Source organism: Odontomachus brunneus, unplaced genomic scaffold, assembly GCF_010583005.1.
Source record: "Odontomachus brunneus isolate Ranch 3 - 2012 unplaced genomic scaffold, Obru_v1 Obru_scaffold_100, whole genome shotgun sequence".
NCBI classification, from domain to species: domain Eukaryota; kingdom Metazoa; phylum Arthropoda; class Insecta; order Hymenoptera; family Formicidae; genus Odontomachus; species Odontomachus brunneus.
Genome location: NW_022639550.1, coordinates 32101 through 53957, shown reverse-complemented (window position 1 = coordinate 53957; position 21857 = coordinate 32101). Strand labels below are relative to the sequence as shown.

The following is a 21857-nucleotide window of genomic DNA, read 5'->3' as shown; positions in this document are numbered from 1 at the left end:
CTTCAGACAGCGGCAGCCGGCGCGCGCGCGCGCACACAATGGCGTCGGCTGCGCAGGCGCTCGACGTGACGCGCAAAATTTGAACGCCACAAATGTTTCATCCTACATAAAATGTTACTTTTTACTATTAAATCCGCTCACAATGTTTGATTTTGGTTTCTGTTTTCGGAATAGCGCATTTTTTGGAATGTCTCGCAATCGTTATACCATATATCTCAATAAGTACAAATACAATAAATTATTGGATTTCTTCAATGACCATTACTACGCTATGTAGTATCTTTTTTTAGGCACGCTATCTATTCTCTCTTGTACAGATTTTCTTCTCTCTTCTGTCTCTTAATAATCTTAATTACACATTTCCTAATAATTATTTTACATCACATGTTATATCCATCGTGGCTACGTAATGACAGAGAGGAGGGAAGACAGAGGAGAGACGAGAGAGCACGGTAGAATGAATCCAACATTTTATTCGGCAATAGTACGAATACGATGAAAAATTGTTCTGCCGCTTTACGATGTGAGCTTTACATTCGTAATTGTTGTCGTAATTATTGGCTTCTTACTCGAATACTTCTCTGAGCCGTCTTTTGAACAATGTTTCATGGCTGTTGCGCGAGTAACCGCCAAAAATCGATAAGTCCGCATAAATCCTAAAGAGAAAGAGTCGTCGGGAAAATTTAGATTCTACTAAGAGAGAATAATAATAATAAGAAATTTAAATATCAATAAGATGAAAAGATGCTGCGCATTCGATAAGTAGATGTATGTATCCGCATTCTAGCTGACAAGATTTCCCACAAAAATACATTTCGCTCTTGCTTCAAGAGCACTTTCTACAAATGCAAGTGCATTATAATGCTATGGAAGCATTAATGTAACAGTATATCCTTATAAATTCTTTTTTTAATGTGCATTGTAAAAGCATTCAAAAATCGTCTACGGAATTGTTTTCATCTCGTTAGATCGATCTAAGAATCTTAGAGTACTTACACTTCAAGTATACTATCGTACATAAAAAGTGCTACATACTTTTATCAGCGACGAATAAAGAGCGCATCATGAAAATAAATGTTATTTACTTTCATCCCTAATATATATCTTTAACTCTGTTCTTTTTCGTCTTCAGTTTACGCGATAATGTATTCGGGATCGAACATTTAAAATCTGCAAGATTGTAGTCTATAATTTAGTGAACACATTTGAAATATACCAATCCTTCGTGGCAAAAGTCTATAAGTTCGTATCCCGCGTACAAATTACACTGATTCGGCCGCGGAGATTCTGATTTAAAAATCTGTAATCGCGCGTTCACGTCGATCGCCGATGTGTGAAGAGTGACATGGAAATATACAATGCTCGCGTCGAATCGCGTAGAATGTCGTCAAGTTGAACGAAGGCGTACAATAAGAGTGAAGACATTAAATAAATATGCAGATATAAAGTGAGACGCGATACAAATTAACAAGATCAATGCTCTGTAAAAAAATATATATATGTCTATATATCTATATATATGTGTATATGTATGTCTTGTAAGATGATACAAAGTGTATTACACGCGACATGTAAATCTCTTAAAAGACTACAATACAGCCTACAATACATAGATACTTACAAACAGTAACTTGTCAAACAATTGCACTGAAATATAAGAATAATAGTGTAGCTCGGTCTTTGCAACGTAAACCACTATGCAGGACGAAGCGACGTCATTTAAAAGGAAACAGGTATATGTGCCAAATCAAGTGTGAAACTCTGCGATAACGCTCAGATGCGTTGTCGATTTATATTTAATATGTAAGATTGTGTGCGAATTTGTCTAATGCATCAACAAGGACGTCAATTATTTAAGACACGTTAGATGTTGCAAGTTTGTACAGCAACTGCTCGCCACACGTTTCGGCAACTTATAAATTGTACAGTTGTGTTTTACTAACAATAAGATAAATATAATTCATAATGCTTATTGCGATCTATACGTTAATACAAACTAAACTGTAAGTAGTTTTAATCGTTATAACAGTGGAATACGAAGTGAACTCTTTTATCTCTCGACGTTTTTATAAATCTTACATTAGTACAGAATTTCAGTTTACGCTTAAATTCTTAAAATTTTTCAGAATTTCGGTTTATACCTAAATTCTTAAAGTTTGTGAACAAGAACTTATCAATATTGATAAAATCACACGATATTGCTTTTATAAAAAACTTTAAATATACGTTAATTAAATTTCACTTTCTCAGATATGTGAGAAAAGATTTATGGAAGAGGAATAAATTAAGCGTGAGTACAAAGAATTTAATTTTCCCGGGCTAATTTCAATGTGCACGTGAGTCGTCGTTAAGTAGAAAACGTATTTTTCCTCCATTTCTTTGCATAAAGTTGTCGTTAACGTTCTCGAAATATCAACAACTTGGAAAGTCTTATTTATTAAATAGAAATAATTCGTATAATCGCAGATAATTTCCTTTATCTTAAGAGACCGTAATTGTCCAAATGTTTTATGCTTTCATGTACCTCGTACTTTGTATCATAGGAAACAGGTACAATGTATTAGGTAACTCAATTTCCTGTGCGATACAACAATCGATAAGATTTCTTACGCTACTTTAGTACGCTTAGTATTCCGCAATAACGATCAAGGTACACACCTTACCATATTTGTAAGTTACATACAAAACGTTGCACTGGCAGATATAATTATCTTTTTGCTTCCTTTTTACAAGTATATAGAAAACTAAATCAGTATCCTACAGCCTCTCTGTGATGTATAAACTAAACAGCAACGTCACTAAGAATAACTGTGAAGTGCTACACAACTTGTAAAAAAAGAACGGCTATCACTTCTGATCTTTAAATCTCGGATAAATTCTAACTGTTATAACAAAGAAGAGATTTTTCAGTACTAAATAAACTGTTAGTTTCCTTCCTGCTGTGTCATCTCTAAGCTTACGTCATCTGTTATTAATCATTAACAAAACTTGAAAGTCAACGTCTCTTACAATTGACCTCTTCATCTAAAATCTATTAGCAGCAAAGAACGCCGAGAATTCAACATATAGGACATTATTGGCGAAGCAACCGTAAGAGCTCGTATAACTTCTGAGTTATGGTCATTAGTGTCAGGCAAAATACATATTTTTCTTTCAGGGAAAATATGTGCTTACATGAAATATGTGCACACATATATTTCATGTACGTTAATATAAATATAAATGCATATGCAAAATCATTACGAATCGTAATTTATTTTGCCTGACGCTGTAGTATCCGTAAATTAAATCGTGGTCTTATCGAAATAACAAAGTGTATACATTACAAACTGTAGGTTGATATAGTTTTCCCTTCGCCACCAATGTGTGTCGTTGTCAACTGAACTGTTACGTCGCGTCACGTAAAGCATCAGTAAGCCATTGTTACAATGTAAATATTGTCTTACTGAAATATCGAGATATCAAAAGTCGTTAAATATCCACCTAAAATTAAACGACGCAGTAATAAATATAAGTATCTTTTAGAAAACGGCGCTAATCTTTAAAACTAGATCTTTTCTTTTTTTCTTTTTGTTTTTCTTTATCAGGTGAACGTACGCGTCATCCTGATGGAAAACTCATTTATATTTACAGTTATAATGTACAGCTATTACACGATTTTATACACAAGTGAAAAATGACGTGTTGCTTTTTCACTTACGTGATATTATCTTAATTTTACCTAGTGCATCATTTTATGGATCTTCAGGATCTTCCCCAGACGTTGCTTCGCCGTTTTCATCCCTTTCTTCGGCTTACGTTCTACAAATTCGATTAAATATAAATTATTGGACGATTATAATTAATAAAACTCAGGTAAAGAAAAAGCAAGTATAAAAATCGAGATACTCTACCAACGGGAACTGGTGCCGCAAGCTTCGCTTTAACATCCCTTAGTCTATTAGGGCTCGTCAGGATCGATCCGCATCCGATGGACGATTTGATAGCATTTTCAGACTGTGCGGTAGACGTGGTTCCTGCCGCGCTAATTGCAGGATCCTTTTGCTTCCTCTTATTGTATGTCCGTTTTGCAGCACTCTGATGCACGCATAAAGTATAACGTGAATCATTAGTTCGCTCGATTCAGTGACATGCAAAAATGAAAGTATGGAACGAATGTAAGAAGATATACATGATTAATGGTAGCAAACTACAGTTGATCATTACGGTATGTGCGATGAAAGGAAAACAAGAGTGCATGTAATTAATGTCGAAAAATAAGAAGACGCATTCACAATGTACACGTAACGCTAGCAAGATGCTTCGTGAAACATTTCACTCAAATACATGTAGTCTTTGCTGCATAATGAAGCGTTAAACGCGAAGTATGCTCAAAGTATGAAAAAATACAATTGTAACTACAAGATATTCATGACCAAAGAGAACAAACAGAAAAAAATAAAGCACTACAAGATCTTTAGATCAAACTGTAATGATCGAAGTAATGCCTACCAATTTCTTCTTTGCGATCTTGTCCATGTCGTTATCCAGATATTCATCCTGTATGAAATGTATATGCAAGAAACACGGAATTATGGAATTTAGGGAGGATTATAAGTGATAAGACATTCATTGAATGAAAAGCAACAATGAGAAAAAAAAGAAAATGAAAACATTATTCTGCATCGTTACGTTATGAACATCAGACACACGATCATTGATCGCATTCTAGATTAATTCGTATACGTATAAGATCCACGATAACTTGTGTGATATATGTAAAAAATGAAATTAGAAGAAACAATTGACTCACCGACTGTTTCGCCCGTTTCGCCGCAGCCGCTTCCAAGCCTTTCTCCACGGACGTCTTCTTCACACCTTCCCGTGCTGGTCGATTTGTCTTAGGTAGAAGAGGACCTACTCTGGCTTTCGGGTTCCACGCTTCGTCGATCTGACTCTTCGTCTTGGGTTTGAAAATGTATTCCTCGTCGTCAGACGCATCCAAAGCTGGGTAAACTACGAGCAACAAAGACTTCTTTTTTAGTAATTTCATCGCAAGAAGAGTTATAAATATATAGGATGAACCACGCTAATTCTGCCCATCTGAGAAGTATATCTGCCATTAAAACAAATATCTATCTGGAGTGTACATACTGAAATCATCGTCTTGGTGAACCTTGTCAATATTTTCTATCAACTCGTCGTCTTCGTTGCTATTGCGCTGCATCTTGGCGGGCCTCGATGACTTCGCGGAATCGCTCGTTGTCGAGTAACACTGCTCGCTGAACGACAACATGCCAGCGATCGCCTCCCGCGTGGACGGTGATGCCCTGCCAGAACTAATCGTTTTCAATTGATAAATACTAAGACACCAATAGAAATCAAATTCACTCCCCTATACGACTATAAGCTAAAGGAACTACCTAACGAGAGAAACACGTTACTATTCGAGTATTCACAGAAGCCTCTTAATAATTACTCGCTGGTACCGATTAAGAGCAACGTAGCAAGTTGATTTTAAGCCTAATACACGAATATTTGTGCTCCGTCGACAATAGCAGATTAAATTACCCAGTGGGAGGCGGCATAGGCTGACTGTAGTGCGCAATTGTAGACGAGGGCCTAAAATTATTTTTACGTCACGTAAATATCGCGCGACACGGCGGTGTCAACGGTTCGTAATATTAAAGATACATACGCGACGTCTATCCTTTGGGTACCGTTGCCGAGTGTATACACTGACGCTTTCAGCAACTCCTCTATACCGTTCTTCGGCGTGTCGTTCAGTATGTCGACGTTCCCGTCGTAATCGTGCTTGAACTGCTTCAGAGGGTTCCCCCGCGGCGCTCGTTTCCGCTTCTGCGACTCGTCTATCGTGAACCTGCCGTAGTCGCTCTCGTTGCTGCCGTCGTGAAAGTCGTACACGGACGTCTGATTCCACACGAGCGGCTGCTCCTTGATGCTCCCCATCGTCGTGTGGTCAGTCACAATGTTTCCATACACGTCGATATTGTCGTTTGTACTTCTAACAACCTCGTTGTTACCGAGCTTAAATCTAATCACAGTGGGGCTCTGTTTACCCGGTTTGGACACTCGCTTATTACCGGCGGCGGGTGGCTTCTCCGTGGCAGTCAGCTTAATATTGGGATACGCGACGGGTTTCGGTAGCGTCAGCTTCAACGGCGGCCTATTGTTCGACGGCAACGGCCCCTCGACCGCGGATTCCGTTTTATTCGTTTCTTTCAACGTCGCCTTAAACGGATTATTCTTCATCTTGTCGGCGAAAGCGAAGTCCACGAAATCCTTGTTCAGCGGCTTCTTCTTTTTTCGTTTACTCTCACGTTCTGGCTTCGGTGGGTTCAGAGATATTAAGTAACGTTCCGCGTGCCGTATCTCCTTGCTAAGGTCCTTCAACAGCTTCTGACTGTTTATTGTCTCCGGTATTTGTCCGCGACTGGTCATGTTGTACTGAAAATACACGTTATTTCTTAAAATTCTGTCTATGTTAGGCTTCTTGCATTATTCGATCAAGCTGAATACAATAAACGTTTCAACTTACATCTTTGTCCGTGTTCCACTGCTTAAGAATTGCGAGCAAGGCTTTTATACCTAGCAAGTGGTACTCTGGACATTTCTTGCCTTCACCATTTAAATCTTTTAATTCTTTAAGCATCTTCTTGGCTGCAAACCAATTAATCGTCTCAAATCCAGGATACTGAAATTTCGCAGGTGTCTTCATCTTCCTCTCTAGTTCATATATTCTGCAAAATTCACAAATAAAACAAATTAAGAATACTCTCCCTCTTTCTCTTTGATCAATTATGATCCAGTAAATTTACTTGTAAATTTACTCACTGTATCTGCATTGGAATGTTGAGACTGTGCAAGAAGTTCCCACCAAAAACCAAGGAATCCACTGGCGTGAACACAGCGTGTATCCAGCCCGTGGGAATCATCATCGTTTGGCCCTGTTTAAGTATACATTTGTAACACGCGTCAGCCTGGTCTCCGAAAAAGGTTTCACTCTGCGTCGAACTACACAACCAATGCTGGTACAACTGTATGTTCGCCATTGTCGGTTTGATAAGATAGAACACTTTCTCGCCACGCAATACGTGATACCATACGGACGTGCCGCCAAAGTCAATGTGAAAATCAGTGAAACTGTCCCTGACGCCCATTAGACAATACTTTTGCACTTCGGGTCGCTTTATATCACTGTCATCAGGCCAGTCACGTGGCCAAGCCGAGTTTACCCAATCCAGCTTGCGTGCGATGCTTGGCGCTTCGACCAGTTGCGAAAGACTGCAATGTTTATGCAATCAATTAATAAACTGTGTTTTAAAAATACAACATTGTATACAGTAATGCCATGAACATCAATATACCTAGTGTTTGTAAATTCAAGGCTTATGACATTAAGTATCCTTGTACTTGAACGACAAGAAGTGCTAAAATATTCTACAAAGTCTCTCAACTTCATACGTATGTTACTCTGTCTAGTGACATCAATCACATCCATGTATCGATCACCACCTGAAAACCATGATAACATTAAAGTTAACTTAGCAAATTTATACAATATAGTGTTTTGCAATTTACAATTTAGTAGGCATTATCTAATCAAGACATTTTCATATTATGTCTTACCTATGTAGTTCTCAACATCCAAGACACTGAAATTTGAAGGCGGCAGAGTCATGTCGAGACTTTCTTTCCCATCGACAATGATAGGATTTTCAAAACCATTTGTTTGTAAGTATTGAAGACTTAATTGCTGCCCCTTTAGATGCTTCACAATTTCATCAGCCTTGGGAAAGTGTCTAGTCTTCAGCTCTCGTATAAACACTGGAGTTCCAGTTTGAACAGGTTTTGTATCCGCATTGTATTCAGAATAATCATGTCTATGCCAGTTTGTTCTAACTTTCACTGTAAGATAAAATAAATAAGTATTAATGGTAATAAGCAGTTTTCTTTGAAAATGTATGTAAAATATATATAATAATAATGCAAACTTACTTATCGAGGGACCATACATGGCTTGACAACGTGGACAGTGATACTTGTCAAATTCTATAGCCATGTATTCCTTTATCCCCACACATCTGCAAGAAAATGCAATATGCTATGTTAACTATTAAAAAAAATCATAATAATTATACATTACAATGTGATTATGATGCTAATAGACATAATACGTGTGTATACAAACTTATAAATCACAACATACGTTTAAATAAGTGTATTTTTTAACAAACAAAATAATCTAGTCGTCATAAATTACTTTTGTTACACGGAACATCCAGTGATAATGTAAAAAATATGTGCCAAATAACTATGAAAGCCAAATAACACACTGTACAGGTTATGTCACTATCAACAAAACGTTGTTTACGGTATAATATTGATTCATCAGTGGCACATTTTGCGTTCATTATTAGGCTTGAGTAAGCGGGAGGTTCTCGAGATATAATTCGATGCGAGAAAACAGCCGAAATTAAAGAAAATTGCGAGAATTCCACGTCACTGTTGTTGAGTAGCATAGTGTCGTGAACGCCGAGTTTTACACGGGCGACGTATTTCAACAAGCTCACAAATACTTACCCGCCATGGTACCATTCCTTGCACACATCACATTGTATCATAAATTGCTCAGGATCGTATGGACGACCGCACAAACAATACGTAACTGGTATCTCCATTTTTTTAGTGGTTATTGATATTGAATACAACTATCGAAGTACACGGTTTCGTCAACATCAAGGGCGCGTTCGTTTTGGGCGCTTCAAGCGCTGCTCACGGCGTTCACTTTGGCGTTGTAAGCGCTCTCACATTCAGGTTGCGTTCCGAAATTCACTTCCAGTACTGAAAATTTATAGTTCATGTCACATATACTATAGAATTTCAGTACTGACAGTGAATTTCGGAACGCAACCTCAATTACAGCAGTGATGTCATTGGACGCATTCAGAACTACGAATTAGGCCCAGTTCCACAACCTCCGTTTAACTTTAACTACCGGTTAAGTCTCAACAGTGATTGGTTAATTCTAATTAACTCTTCTTAACGCTAAATGCGATTGGACATGTCCAATGGAATAACCGGTCAGTTAAATTAACTAGAGGTTGTGGAACTGAGTCTTAGGTCCGGTTGCACCAACGTTATTTTGGTTTTAAATGACACTTAAATATATGTCTATCTTTATTTATGTAGAAAGAAAGATAAAGATAGATATATGTTTAAGTTTCGCTTAAAGCCAAAATAATGGCGGGTGCAACCAGGCCTTAGAGACCCTTGAGTAGAGACTGGACATAACGGGGTTCCGCGTGATTGGTGTACGTGACTTTTGCAACAAACAAAATGGCAGCGCCAACATAAGTTAGAACTTTTGCACGTAGAAAAATGTTAACCGTAACCATAAAGCTGAGTTCCCACTGAGCGCGTCATGCGTCGCGTCGTCTGCTTGCGTCACGAGTTAACCAATCAAATCGTTCCATTGGAACAAGTGAGTCGTGCACACGTCATCCCAATTAGAAGATTTGATTGGTTAACTCGTGATGCAGACAGACGACGCGACGCGTGACGCTCTCAGTAGGAACTTATGTCCAGGGCCCCTATTCTACGTAGTACGACTCAATGAGAAGTCAGACGTCTTTTTATTTTTGGATACACAACTCAACTGCAGGTTGAAAAATCTTTTTATTTTTAAAAGAGTCAGTTGAGTGGCAGGTCAGAGGATCTTTATTTTCAAGTAGTACGACTCAACGACGGACCGAACGTACTTTTTCTTTAGCAGCAGAACGAAATAGCGGATAGGATAAGTTCGTATCTCTGTTGCCGAAACATAGAAATCCTTTTACTCTGACGATGCTACTGAAAAATAAAGATCTTTTAACTGAAAGTGATTCATCGTCGCATAATTTTTTATTACATGTGTCGTAACGTGTGTCGTATCTTTTATACAAGAGCATTAGTATTCAATCATATAAACGAGCAGAATGGCCCAATCATTCCTTTCAGATGATTTTTGGAACAGGTGAGCTGTCCGTGAGTATATATGCATCGGATATCGGACGCCAGCGTGAATCTTCCATGAATGTTGCGTCCGGTATCAGTTGCCAGGTGTCCTGTGATAGTCCCCTACACAGCTGAAGATAAATTATTATTTGCCACTGACAGTATCGATCGGCGAATGTGGATGTTCCGCGCAAATGATCGGCCCGTCACAACTGCGACAGACCGTTCGGTTGACAGTTCATGTCGGCTACGTGTGTACGTATACTCCGACAGTTGCTTTATCTCGGCGTCCCGACAATAATCAACGATAACAATTTTTTGTTCCTTTTTTTACAGTTAATACTCTACCGTTCGATAATTCATATCTCACAATGCAGCTTGACGACATCTTAAAACGCGGTACTTTTTAAAAGTCTCGGTGGAAGTAGAATATCGGAGATAAGGAAAAAAGAATATCGTGCATGGAAAGAGACAGATAAAATATAAAAGAAAATAAAAATGCGTCATTGTTATCAAAGCAGGCATTCAAGAATTAAGCGCCATTTCCTGTAAACAATGCTCAACTAGCTTGGAAAATATGTGAGGAAACAATCATCAAAGAATTAAAGGAAGAATCTCAGCAATATCAGATTGCATGAATCATTTGTGCAAGATAAGATAATTAAAGATTGCTAAAATTGCATCGGATTCAATAGATCTGCTTTGAGCTCAATCAGAAGGAAATTATATCTTGAAGATTAAACATGTCAGGAGGAGAAAGAAAGAAGAGGGGCTGTGACAGGGGCCAAGGATGGGAAGAAGCTGGTGCTGAATTCTATCAGGAAAGCTATCCAGCGGCTATAGAAGCTGATCTACAGCAGGCCTTACAGAGAGATCCTTCACATATAGCCACCTTACTTCCTAGCAAGAAATCTCGTGTTGGTGAGTTTACCTTGTTGCACACTTAAAGAATATATCACTAGTTCACCATTACTTACAAATGGATTCTCTGTACTGTCTGTTACATTTAATATAGCCACAGCTAAACGAATCCGAAATGACACAAAGACAACACTGAGAAGGCGTACAAGCACTAGATCTCGAGGCACAACCACTTCAAGGCGCATGTCGACTAATATTCACGATACAGCAGTGTCCACGTTACCAGATCTGTCAGAGAACTTGTCCAATGAGGAACGCACATGGGAGGAGATCATGCAGATCAAAGCTATGCCTTTGCGCATGTCGCAAAAAATACAGTTGAAGAATCAATTACAGGTATTTGCAATTATTGTCACATCTTAGTCTTCTTTCTATATTATTATCGACATTTTCTTTCTCTACGTATATATTCTATGTCAGTTAAGCATCTAATAAAATATTATTACTAAATCTCTACCTTTCAGAGCGCCACAAAATTGAGACTGCAAGGTTTCGAGCAGTTGAAATGGCAGCGCAGGAAAGCCTGGCAGCAATTTCGCATAAGACTGAAAGAAGCTTACTCCAAAATAGATCTGTGGAACGATAGTCTGCAAAAGATTGGTGGAAACTTTGGAATGGGGATAGTAGCATACTTCTTGTTTATCAAATGGCTGATGTATCTAAATCTACTACTGTTCGCAATCATATTCCCGCTGATTGTGTTGCCCGCGACCGTGCTGCAGACGCCGGAGAACGAAGCGTGCTCCAACAACAGCTCCAACTCCAGCGTGGCATGCTGCTCTGAACTGTACAAGAACATGACTGACAAGAGCAACAGCCTCACCGATATCGTGCAGGGCGGCGGTATTCTCGAATATACTCTGCTATTCTACGGCTCGTACACGCACAAGATCTACGAGAGCATAGGCGCCAATTTCTACTACAACTCGTCGTTGTCGTACATCTGTGCCATCATCAGCGTCTTCATCGTTAGCCTAGTGGCGATCGTGCGATCCGCCGCGAAGGGCTTCAAGGAGCGCGTCGTGGAGGGAGAAGGTCAATTCTATCAGTACTGTAACTTGGTGTTCGGCGGCTGGGATTATTGTATCCACAACGAGAAGTCTGCAGCGGTGAAGCACAAGGCGCTGTACAATGAGATGAAGGCATTTCTGGAGGCTGAGCGATTGGAGGAGGAGAGGAAAAATCGTACCAGGGAGGAAAAGACGAAACTCTTCTTCATACGCCTGTTCGTCAATTTGTTGGTACTGACGGTGCTGAGTGTCTGCGGCGCCTTCATCTACTACATAATCGATTTCTCGTTCGGTCACCTAGCGGCGTACCAGGACACCGATATCTCCAAGATCATCCGTCTCTTCTTCGAATTCCTGCCGTATATATGTATCGTCGGCCTCAACGTGGCGATTCCGTTCCTCTTTCGCTACCTAGTCGCCCTGGAGAATTACAGTCCATCTTACGTCATCCGTGTGACATTATTCAGGACGATATTCCTCCGACTCGCGTCGTTGGTGGTTCTGCTCACGTCCCTGTACACACTCGTCGCAGAGAAGATCCCGGAGTACGAGTGCTCCAACAGCAAGAACAAGCAGCCGTTGTGCTGGGAAACATTCGTGGGACAGCAGTTCTTCAAACTCTACACTACTGATCTGTTCATCCAGTTCTTCATGACGTTCTTCGTCAACTTTCCCAGGTCGTTCGTCGCACGACACACCGAGAACAAAGTGCTGCGCTTCGTCGGCGAGCAGGAGTTTGATCTGCCCAAGCACGTCCTGGATATTGTGTACCTGCAGACTATTTGCTGGCTCGGCTGCTTCTTCGCCCCGCTCTTACCGATGGTAGCCACGATCGGCACGTTTCTGCTGTTCTACGTGAAGAAGTTCACGTGTCTAATTAACAGTACACCGTCAAGCAAGATCTATCGCGCGAGCAGGTCAAACTCGCTCTTCATGTTCATCCTGTTGGTCTCCTTTATACTGGCGATCATACCGGTCGGGTACTCCATCGCGGAGATCATGCCGTCGAAATCCTGCGGACCGTTCCGCGGCCTGGAGTCCGTGTGGATGCTGTTGATTATGACGTTCTCGCGATTTCCCGATTGGCTGCAGTCGACCCTGTTCTTCTTAGGCACGGCTGGCTTCGGCATACCGGCGTTCGTCGTCTTGACGTTGCTCCTCTATTACTATTACGCGGCGTTGATCGCGAACAAGCATATGGTGACGGTGCTGAAGAATCAACTGGTACTTGAGGGCCACGACAAGCAGTTCCTGCTCAACAGGCTCAGCGCTTTCATCAAGCAGCAGCAGGATCAGAACAAGTTTCACCAGGAACAGACTACCGAGCTGGGCACATTTCAGCATGTATAAAAAGAGAAAAAGCGACGTAGAGTAAACTTGATTTTAATGTTCTTACCAAGTTTGTACAAATCCAGCGAGGACGTCCTCGCGACGGCGAGACTTGGTGGGAAACTTGGTGTCCAAATCCGGCTCGATCGAGCGACGATTGTTTGACGATTTACTTGTGATCTTTCCGTAGGTTTTACTTGTGAAACGTGTAAGACTGCGTCAATCTTATCTCTTTTATATTGCATACCCACCCGCGGTGACATTTACGAAACATTTTTGATATTCTATATTAAATTTGTGAATCGGAGAGAACGATAGAGAAATTTCTTACATGCAAGTAACACGCAAGTAGGCACAATACCAAAGATTAAGATTTGTGTACTTCACTTACGCTGCCGGTTGCAGTGTCTTGTATTTTACATAGAGTCAACTATCTCTAACTTTGATACATTGCAGCCACTGCCAAAAAAAAAAGGCGTTAGTTCCCAAGCGCGAGTTCGGCGAGATTAGTTTCGAATTTGCGAACCTCAAGGACGGGACATATCTGACGTTCTTTAACTCGATCGTCTCGTGTAGTGCGCGAGAATATACACGTCTGAAATCAGGGTACAAAGAAAAAGCAACAGTTTCGCAAGTATTACGCAATAGTTACAGATAAAGAAGAGTCGCGATTTATTTATTTATTCGTTAGTTTCGTATCATTTCGCAATTATCTGTAAAATCGCGCCATAGAGCCGTCGTGATAGAACGAGCGCGGTGGAGATCCGATTTAGAGCGTAATATTATCGTCGAACATTAAATATTATAAGCTAATGTGTGATCATATATATTTAGCTTAGTGCACTAACAAGTAACGAGACTACGCCTCCGTAACGGCGAGCATTTACTTCCTCGACTTTACGAGTAAACGTTAGTGAGCTTTTGCATGAAAGAAAAAGAAAGAACGAACGAAACGAAGTGATACGCAGCGGACCTATTTTTAGAGTAGCTCTACTTTAGAGAAACCTGTAATGTTATTGTAAATAGGTCCTTTAGAACGAGAAGTTATTTTATTAGGCAACACCTCCGACGAGCAACGTGAGAAACATCATTAACTGAAGTATTGTAATTTATTATTCACGTAGAATGTAAGAGCGGAACTTTTGCAATTCCATGTAGGGTACTCCGTTTTCCTTTCTAATCGGTTTTACAAATCTCATATACCTCAGTATTGCAATGCCAAAGAGAATTCCAGTATAGGAATTCCCATAATAATTTTAATATTACGTTTTTCTACTGTAGCGCGTCATCTTAAAATAACGCGAACATGCTCTGTTTAAGATCGTGCCCATTTTCCCTCACTGCCAATGATCTTACATAATCCTACGGAAATGACAGTTTTTTACTCCAGTGTATGTTTAAAAATCAATTTTGTAGGTATCCAAGCGCACATGTTCGATACACGTATTGTGGTAAATCGATTTAATTCTTTGGCCTAAATAATTGAACGTATACCGCACACATCTCGAAGAATGCATTTTGTAAGTCACACTCGTACGACAATGTATAAAATGGTATGTATGGAGATTCAGATACTAAGTACACATCTTCCATTAATTTACAATGAATATTGTAAGCTATTGATGGCACTAAATGCATTAATATAAAATATAAAAATGGTATAAAACATGATAATCGCGCGTATGCAAGACAGATTTTTATCTCTAAAAAAAGAAGCAATGAACTTTATAGAATTCATTCCTTTACAACTCTATCATGGTATTAAACGAAATCGCACAGATATGCCTAAATAGGAAACATTTCTCTGAACGATGCAACGCTAATAAGATTGTCTTTAATATCACTGCTATCTCTCTTTACACATCTTACAGCCATAGATTCTTACACATACATTATTTGTGGCATATTCATCCAATTATGACGCTGTAAAAATAAATCTGTTACACGAAATATACCTTTTTATCATCTCTTTTCCTTTATTCTTAACGTATAAAAATATATTATCAAAAACAATATGTGTTTTATATCTTCTCAGGTTCAGGCAGTTATATTCCTCTTATAGTATTTATGTTTCTGATGTATGTAACTGAAAATTATTGGAACAGCTTTAGTGATGATTGACAAAGCCCAAGTATTCATTAGAGAGTTACTTACAGCGTCAGCTATGTCGATCCAGTCTAAAGCAGCTGAGAGAGCATCATTCTTAGATGGTATCCTGTCGTAGTTCCAGTATGTAAACTGTGAGAAGGTTCCAGTACAGTATAAATTTCGATTCTTGCCTTCAGTGTCTGTCTTCTTGTTCTCAACGAACGTCATGCCCTTGTAGCCAGCAGGTACAGTCACTTTCTTTCCTTGAAGAGGATAACCACGGAAGGAGCATTCATAATCTGCAAAAGCAAAAGATGAATCAGTGCCATAATAGTCACAATCTCTTCTTATTCCCGTATCGTTGCAATTATCACATTTGGTTAACCTATCAAGTGAGAAGTGTCAAAGTTAAGGAAGCGTAACAACTCCACTCAAGTGTTTGAGAGAACGTTTGTAGGAACACGTTCTATCACGATTAATATTTTATAGATTTAAACACACATCTCATAGCTTCAAACACGATTTAAACGAGATACTGGAGGATATATTTTTCGTTCAAACTGCTTACGCTCTTCGTCCACCTTACGTATGTAAGGCTTGAAGAAGGAGGAGACCTTTGCCGATTCGTCTCCGTGAATTTTGCACGGCATCAGATGTAATTCGGAATCCTTCTGACTCGCTGGATCCTTATTAATGTGCAAACGTACAGCCATGTTAATTTAATACGATATGATGCAACAATTATAACGCGATAACTTTACGCGGGAAAACGTTAATAAATCGCATCACAATGATCCGCTTGTCCCGTTCGAATCAACCAATAGCACGTCGCGATTGTCCCGTTCAAACCAACCAATAGCTCTTTGTGTTACTGCACTCCCCGTTGGAAAGCGGACATAACCATTGCACCACTGAATGCAGATTGTTTCTCTTCAATTTAAGTTATGCAATATTTCTCGCAAACAATACCGCGATATCACCGATAAGACAAAATATAACAAACATGACGAGATCACGAGTTGAAACGTAAACGTGACTACTGAATGAAGCGGCATTCGCAGATCCGTCTTATTAGTCACTTCAAATTCCCCGCGCAAACTAATCGCTCGCTCCGATTGGCCGTAGCGGGGGAGGCCGATAGTGGGCGCAGCCACCCTCGAGTCGAGTGGAGAAAACGAACGCAGTGGGGCGTCGCGTCGCGTCGATCTGGCAGTTGGTTGCAGTTAGTCGATCGCGCAGTTACTTTCGTATAGCTCCTGCTCTTCTTCCCGGTCTCGTTGCCCTCCCCACCTCGCTGCCGAGAGCGAAGAGCGGTGAGAGCGTCGGAATAGCGCGCGCAAAGCGAACAACTGTGAACAAGAACGGAGAACAAGTGATCGTCGCCGTGGTCGATCGTCATCGGTGCGAGCGCGAGCAGGAACCGAGGGGAAGTACGGTCGTCGAGGAGAAGAAACAGAAGCAGAAGAAGCAGCGACGTGCGAGATGAGCACTCCGGTGAAGAAGGTGCCGATTCATCTGCAGGTGAGTACGATTTCACACATACAACGGCGACGGTCCATTAGCTACTTGTCGCGTACGTGTCGTACCCCCCGCGCGCGACCCTCGTCGGCTTTTGCGCGAGGGTGGAAGGAAATCGTCGTTCTATTTCCGTGCACGTCGCGTGACGCTGCTCCTGGCGGCGAACGAGCGAGGAGAATGAATTCGCGACGTCGCGACAAATCGCTCAACGGAAATTACGGATGCAACATGTCGCGTTGCGGGACCGGCCGGGGTTCGTCGTGAAGTGAGCTTCGATCCGCCCCGCGGCAGCGATGATTTGCGTCGCTCTCGAACGCACCTGTCTCGCAATGGTGGACTATTGACACGGAGGCGCCCGGCCTTCGTCGATAATTCAACGATAAACACGCACGCGATCTAATAAGCAATGTCAAATGATCGTTCGTGGGGACAAATCGTGGCTATTCGCACACTTCAGTTCTCTTTCAGTCGCTCCTTTTTTAATGGAAAATTTTAAGGTTAAATCTTACGAAGTTTTACGGCGGATAAAAGTCGCTCCATGAATTTTTCCCTCTTTGGGCAGCGGCGTGGCAGGGTTGATAAAGATGACGGATTGAAATTCACCCCTACGCCGAAATCCCATCGCCAGCCTCAAACGGGATCTTCATGAATTTTGAGAGTTGACAAACAGCTCGGCGTCGCGTTAAAATATTTCAAAAAATTCAGGAATTTTGTCTCGAACGTGCAAAGCATGATAAATTTCTGACTCGCAGGATTGCGATCCTTAATCACGTCTGTCGAGAAATCCCATTATCGAGGATCACTTGCAAACATAAATTTCTCGAATAAACATTAGTTCTCGGGCTAAACGTAAGATTGCTGCGTTATTGGGGTCATTGATTCGTCGAAGAACTTGTTGCATTAACGGTATTTGATGTCAGGGCTGCGAGTTATAAGTCGATCTTCCATCTCTATGTTAATAATTCTAATTGATATTTATAAAATATGTTAATTTCTTTCTCGCAACGTATCTATTAATTTTTGCGTCAATCTCTAAATTTCATCACTTTGAGCCATCCGTAAAATTCGGAATTTTATTTCTCCGAATCGTCGTGAATTGTATCAATATAATCAGACAAATTAGTTATTAAATTTTGTTTCCGGGTTTGAGCCGCGTGCATTCTCTTTTGTCTGATTTCGATGTTTCGCGAACATTTCAATTCGCTTTATCAGGGAGGAACGATCCTCCCTGATGAAGCGGACTGAAATGTTCGCGAAACATCGAAATTAGACAAAGGAGAATCCACGTGACTCAAACCCGGAAGCCAAATCTAATATTCATGGACACCGCGAAAGCCTCAAACATTAAATAAATTAGTTAATTGACAAACTATCCGGGCTAACTTGGTTTCCGTCTAAATTTTTAGTCGCCATGCAAAAGGAGTAAGCACAACAATCGTAGAGAAATAATGTGAAAAATTAAAGATGCACACAATGCGAAGAAGAGAACGTGAATAAACAAGATTATCATTATGTAACGACATCGCAATCGGTAAACAATATCCCGCGTAAGAGAATTCATGAAATCGCAAGAGACTCGCAGCTCGTTCCCGACATAATCAGACGAATCACGAAATAAACACCTCGCGCGATAAGGAACACTATCGCGTCTCTTGCTCCCTGCAATGTAGAGATTAACCGCGACTCACTCATCGATAAATCCATGTGGGCTTGACCTGTAAAATCATCGCGTATGGCGTAATTCGTACTGATAAGTCGACGATAATAAATCTCGTCGGTGAAAAACAAGCGCTTTTACACTTCGTTCATTATTTTAATTTAGATCCTTAGACATTAAGCAACAAGGAGACGAACAGGTAAAATAGAGATTAAAACGGATTTAAATGGGTAAGTAATTAGCATCCCTCTTGTCGTAGACAAAAACATTATCAGACTACTTAAAGCAAGACCACTTGAAAGGATGGAGGATAAGAAAGGAGAATAAGAGATATCGACAATCCAAGTTACTTATGAACTAATTCTCGCTAAACAGAGCGAAAAAATTTCTAGCCATAAACTGACAAAAGCTGCACGGAAAAAAAAGATCTGCTACATATAGACAACTAAACATAATTTGCTATATTAGCCACTTTTTCTTTACTGCAAAAGCCAATTTCTTTGCTATGATAACAAGAATGCTGAAACAACAAAAAAATAGCTAAAGCAGTAAATTATGTTTAGTTGTCCAAATCTGTAGCAAATTTGCTACGTTAGCCACTTTTCTTGTTGGAGCAGACTTTCTTGTTATCATAGCAAGAAAATAGGTTTCTGCAGCAAAGAAAAAGTAGGTAACAGCGAATTATATTTAACTGTTCATATATAGCAAATTAGTTTGCTGGTGCAGCACATTATTTTTTTCCGTGTGAGAATATATAGCCTCTTAACAGAACGTGCAACTCTCAAGGCACACATGTGTAACTTTAAACTAACCAAGCGAAGAGAGTGCCGGTTATGCGGAGGTGAGAAAGAGGATAGCATACACATTTTGTGAGATATCGACTTCGAGAAAGTATGTTCCTAAAACCTGAAAGCAATGAGGTATTGATTTATTTATTAAAAAATAAATAAATAAAAATAAATAAATATAATAATAAAAATAAATAAATAGCCTATTAAGCCTAAACTATAGTTATTACCGCCATAACAAAAAACAATCGGCGGGATGTGACAGAGGATCCTCAGGGATCCAGATGACTCTAGGAGCTGTCAAAGCAAATCTATTGCAATCTACTACTACTATATTTCGTTCTATTTACGGCTTTAAGACCGTCACTTAGAGCCGGCTTTTCAATAGCAGTTTAAACTTTGATTCAAGTTTTCTATTCTAACGATGGGTTTGTTTTGTTTAAACAGAGTTTAAGTTGAAATCTAAGTTTAAACTATCATTGAAAAATCGCCCTTAGAGTCGTAAAAATGTTTTATTAATTTTCGAGAGAGCACAATTGGTCACATTTGCGGATTGTTCGGCTCGATATTTCCTGTGTGAAATAAGTATAAATTGATGCGAGTAGAGCGATGAAGCTACGATTATTTGTCAAATAAGATCGAACGGCGAATATCGTCGAGCTGCTTTCAATCCGAGCCGATCGGCTTAATCGACGTGGGGTTGCGCGCGGGAAACTCGCAAAGCCGCATTTATCTTATTGAGGTTATCGTTCAGGTTATGTATGTGCATGCGAAACGACGTGTAGGCTCCTCTAATCGGAGTAACATAATTCCGCGTTCAAAATTAATCAGGATTGCTGTCGACTAGAGACTAGGTCGCTTGTTTTTCCTTCACCGAGTTGCGAGAATTACATGCGGTCTCGCGGGTTGATCGATCAAGGAGCGCGCCTGTGCATCGTCGACGTAATTTTTGCTTTTAGATGCGAGAGCGTATCAGGCGATTTCTTTTAATCTATAGAGAGATAATTCCTCGCACGCTCGATATGCGCGATAAATGACGCGATTATGCAACACGACTCAAGGCGCAGCAACGAGATCGCTCATCGTTCGCGGATACGTTGACTTGCTCGGCCGAGAATCCTAGTGTTCGTTTTTCTCTTTCTTATTTTGGTTATCCAGCGAGTTTGTCGGATAAACGATTATATCGTGCATTTCGAGGGATCTTCGAGGCACTCTTCTTCCTCCCGTCGCGCCGTTACTCCAATCGGTATCAATGCGAGCTTCATAAATGTCTTATGAGGCGTGAAATTATCGGTCGCGCTCGTTCAATCAAGACGGTGAAAAGCTGCGGCTAATTCGCACAACCGGTTCTCTCTTTCTCTCCCGGCGAAGCGATATCTCATCCGTTGCAGATGGTCACCCTCTCGCGCGCGTCTCTGCGAGATTTTAAGCACATTTAATCGGAAACAAAACCACTATAAAAATGCAAAAACGCGCGCGTGTGCGTTTCGGATTTACATGTTGTTTTGCCACTTGTGAATGATGCATCGCGGTAGAACGACGCCTACGGCAAGCCTTGGCAACTATTATTGCACTCACAGAACTACGTGATGTTTTGCGAGGGATATACATCGTGCTCATAAGAGATGCGTACGTCAATATGATTAGAAAGACTGGAAGAAAACGATCACGAGGTTAATGCTTAGGTACGTCGTAGTTTCGCGCAGATGTCCGCGATACCGCCACCGAATCACGCGAAGTATAGGCCAACATTTGCAAGAACTGCGTACTTGTGTGCGCACAATGGCTTGTGAAATGGTTGATGAAGTTGGCAGCTCACTAAATTGTCAAAATTGAGAATCATTAACGACAGACTTACGCAACAATGATGTAATTGCTGGGCGAGCCTGTCGGTAATGATTCTCAATTTTGATAGTTTGGTGAGAGTTCCCAACTTCATAATGTCTGAGCCGTTTTGCAGGCCACTTGTACATGTCTACGACTTACGTCAGTGTATGTGCCGGCAACGAAAAAAGGCCTCATTATTAAGTCACGTCCGTATCGACGCGCTATTATTAGGAATTCGCTCTGTATTCTCGTTCCGACCTGAACGATTCTTGAAATTTTTGCGTATACGTAATTTTCATTGCGCAGCTATTTTATGGTATGAATTAAAACTGCGCAGTAAAGGTTACGTATACGCAACCATTTAAAAAATAAGGGCCCTGTGTGTTGCACCTAATAAAATATCGATGCACCTAATAAAATGTGGCGCAACGTGTGCGCACATTGCCATGTGTCGTTGCGGCCGCAACACGGGAAAACGAAAGTAATGTCGCAAGTCCGTGGTGTCGCAAGGTTGCCGCCTTATTGATCGGAATGTGTCTTTTCTTGGCGCTCGCCAAGATGGTCCATTTCGCGGACGAAACCGCGTCGCGACGCATCCGGCAAAAACTTCCCCAGCTTTTTCCCGTTCGAGCTCCAAGTTGTTGAAGCGTTCGCGAGAGAAAGAGAGAGAGAGAGAGAGAGAGAGAGAGAGAGAGAGAGAGAGAGAGAGAGAGAGAGAGAGAG

At 40.6% G+C, this 21857-nt stretch overlaps 4 protein-coding genes across 16 annotated transcripts in view; 2 read left to right on the top strand and 2 right to left on the bottom strand.

Annotated features, from left to right (window-relative positions):
- Window positions 1-891: 891 nt before the first annotated feature.
- LOC116848772 (lysine-specific demethylase 7A-like) lies at window positions 892-8768 on the bottom strand. Of its 8 annotated transcripts, none has more exons than XM_032825217.1 (14): window positions 8584-8768; window positions 7999-8084; window positions 7630-7908; window positions 7368-7515; window positions 6835-7284; window positions 6539-6740; window positions 5678-6447; window positions 5551-5601; window positions 5134-5318; window positions 4793-4995; window positions 4492-4539; window positions 3894-4077; window positions 3701-3801; window positions 892-3483 (listed from the first exon to the last, which is right to left on the bottom strand). In XM_032825217.1, exons 1-13 carry the CDS (start codon window positions 8679-8681, stop codon window positions 3722-3724), a joined length of 2784 nt encoding a protein of 927 aa, XP_032681108.1. In that variant the 5' UTR covers window positions 8682-8768; the 3' UTR covers window positions 892-3483; window positions 3701-3721. The 8 variants fall into 8 exon arrangements, with proteins under 8 accessions (XP_032681108.1, XP_032681110.1, XP_032681109.1 ...); XM_032825219.1 differs by having other exon boundaries at window positions 892-3445; XM_032825218.1 differs by having other exon boundaries at window positions 3722-3801.
- Window positions 8769-9706: 938 nt separating this feature from the next.
- Window positions 9707-15206, top strand: LOC116848827 (transmembrane channel-like protein 7). The gene is made up of 5 exons (XM_032825339.1): window positions 9707-10015; window positions 10159-10251; window positions 10333-10917; window positions 11012-11253; window positions 11382-15206. Exons 3-5 carry the CDS (start codon window positions 10740-10742, stop codon window positions 13275-13277), a joined length of 2316 nt encoding a protein of 771 aa, XP_032681230.1. The 5' UTR covers window positions 9707-10015; window positions 10159-10251; window positions 10333-10739; the 3' UTR covers window positions 13278-15206.
- A 2-nt stretch (window positions 15207-15208) lies between these two features.
- LOC116848830 (ribonuclease H2 subunit C) lies at window positions 15209-16137 on the bottom strand. The gene is made up of 3 exons (XM_032825347.1): window positions 15913-16137; window positions 15411-15643; window positions 15209-15342 (listed from the first exon to the last, which is right to left on the bottom strand). Exons 1-3 carry the CDS (start codon window positions 16055-16057, stop codon window positions 15322-15324), a joined length of 399 nt encoding a protein of 132 aa, XP_032681238.1. The 5' UTR covers window positions 16058-16137; the 3' UTR covers window positions 15209-15321.
- Window positions 16138-16536: 399 nt separating this feature from the next.
- LOC116848828 (dihydropyrimidinase) overlaps window positions 16537-21857 on the top strand; it is a 30708-nt gene continuing 25387 nt past the window's right edge. For 3 of the 6 annotated variants that reach the window (XM_032825344.1, XM_032825342.1, XM_032825343.1), the window contains exon 1: window positions 16539-16865. In XM_032825344.1, the coding sequence (XP_032681235.1) occupies window positions 16827-16865 (39 nt within the window). In that variant the 5' untranslated portion in view covers window positions 16539-16826. Of the gene's footprint in view, window positions 16866-21857 lie in introns of all 6 variants that reach the window. The other 3 variants (XM_032825341.1, XM_032825345.1, XM_032825340.1) reach the window with 2 other exon arrangements.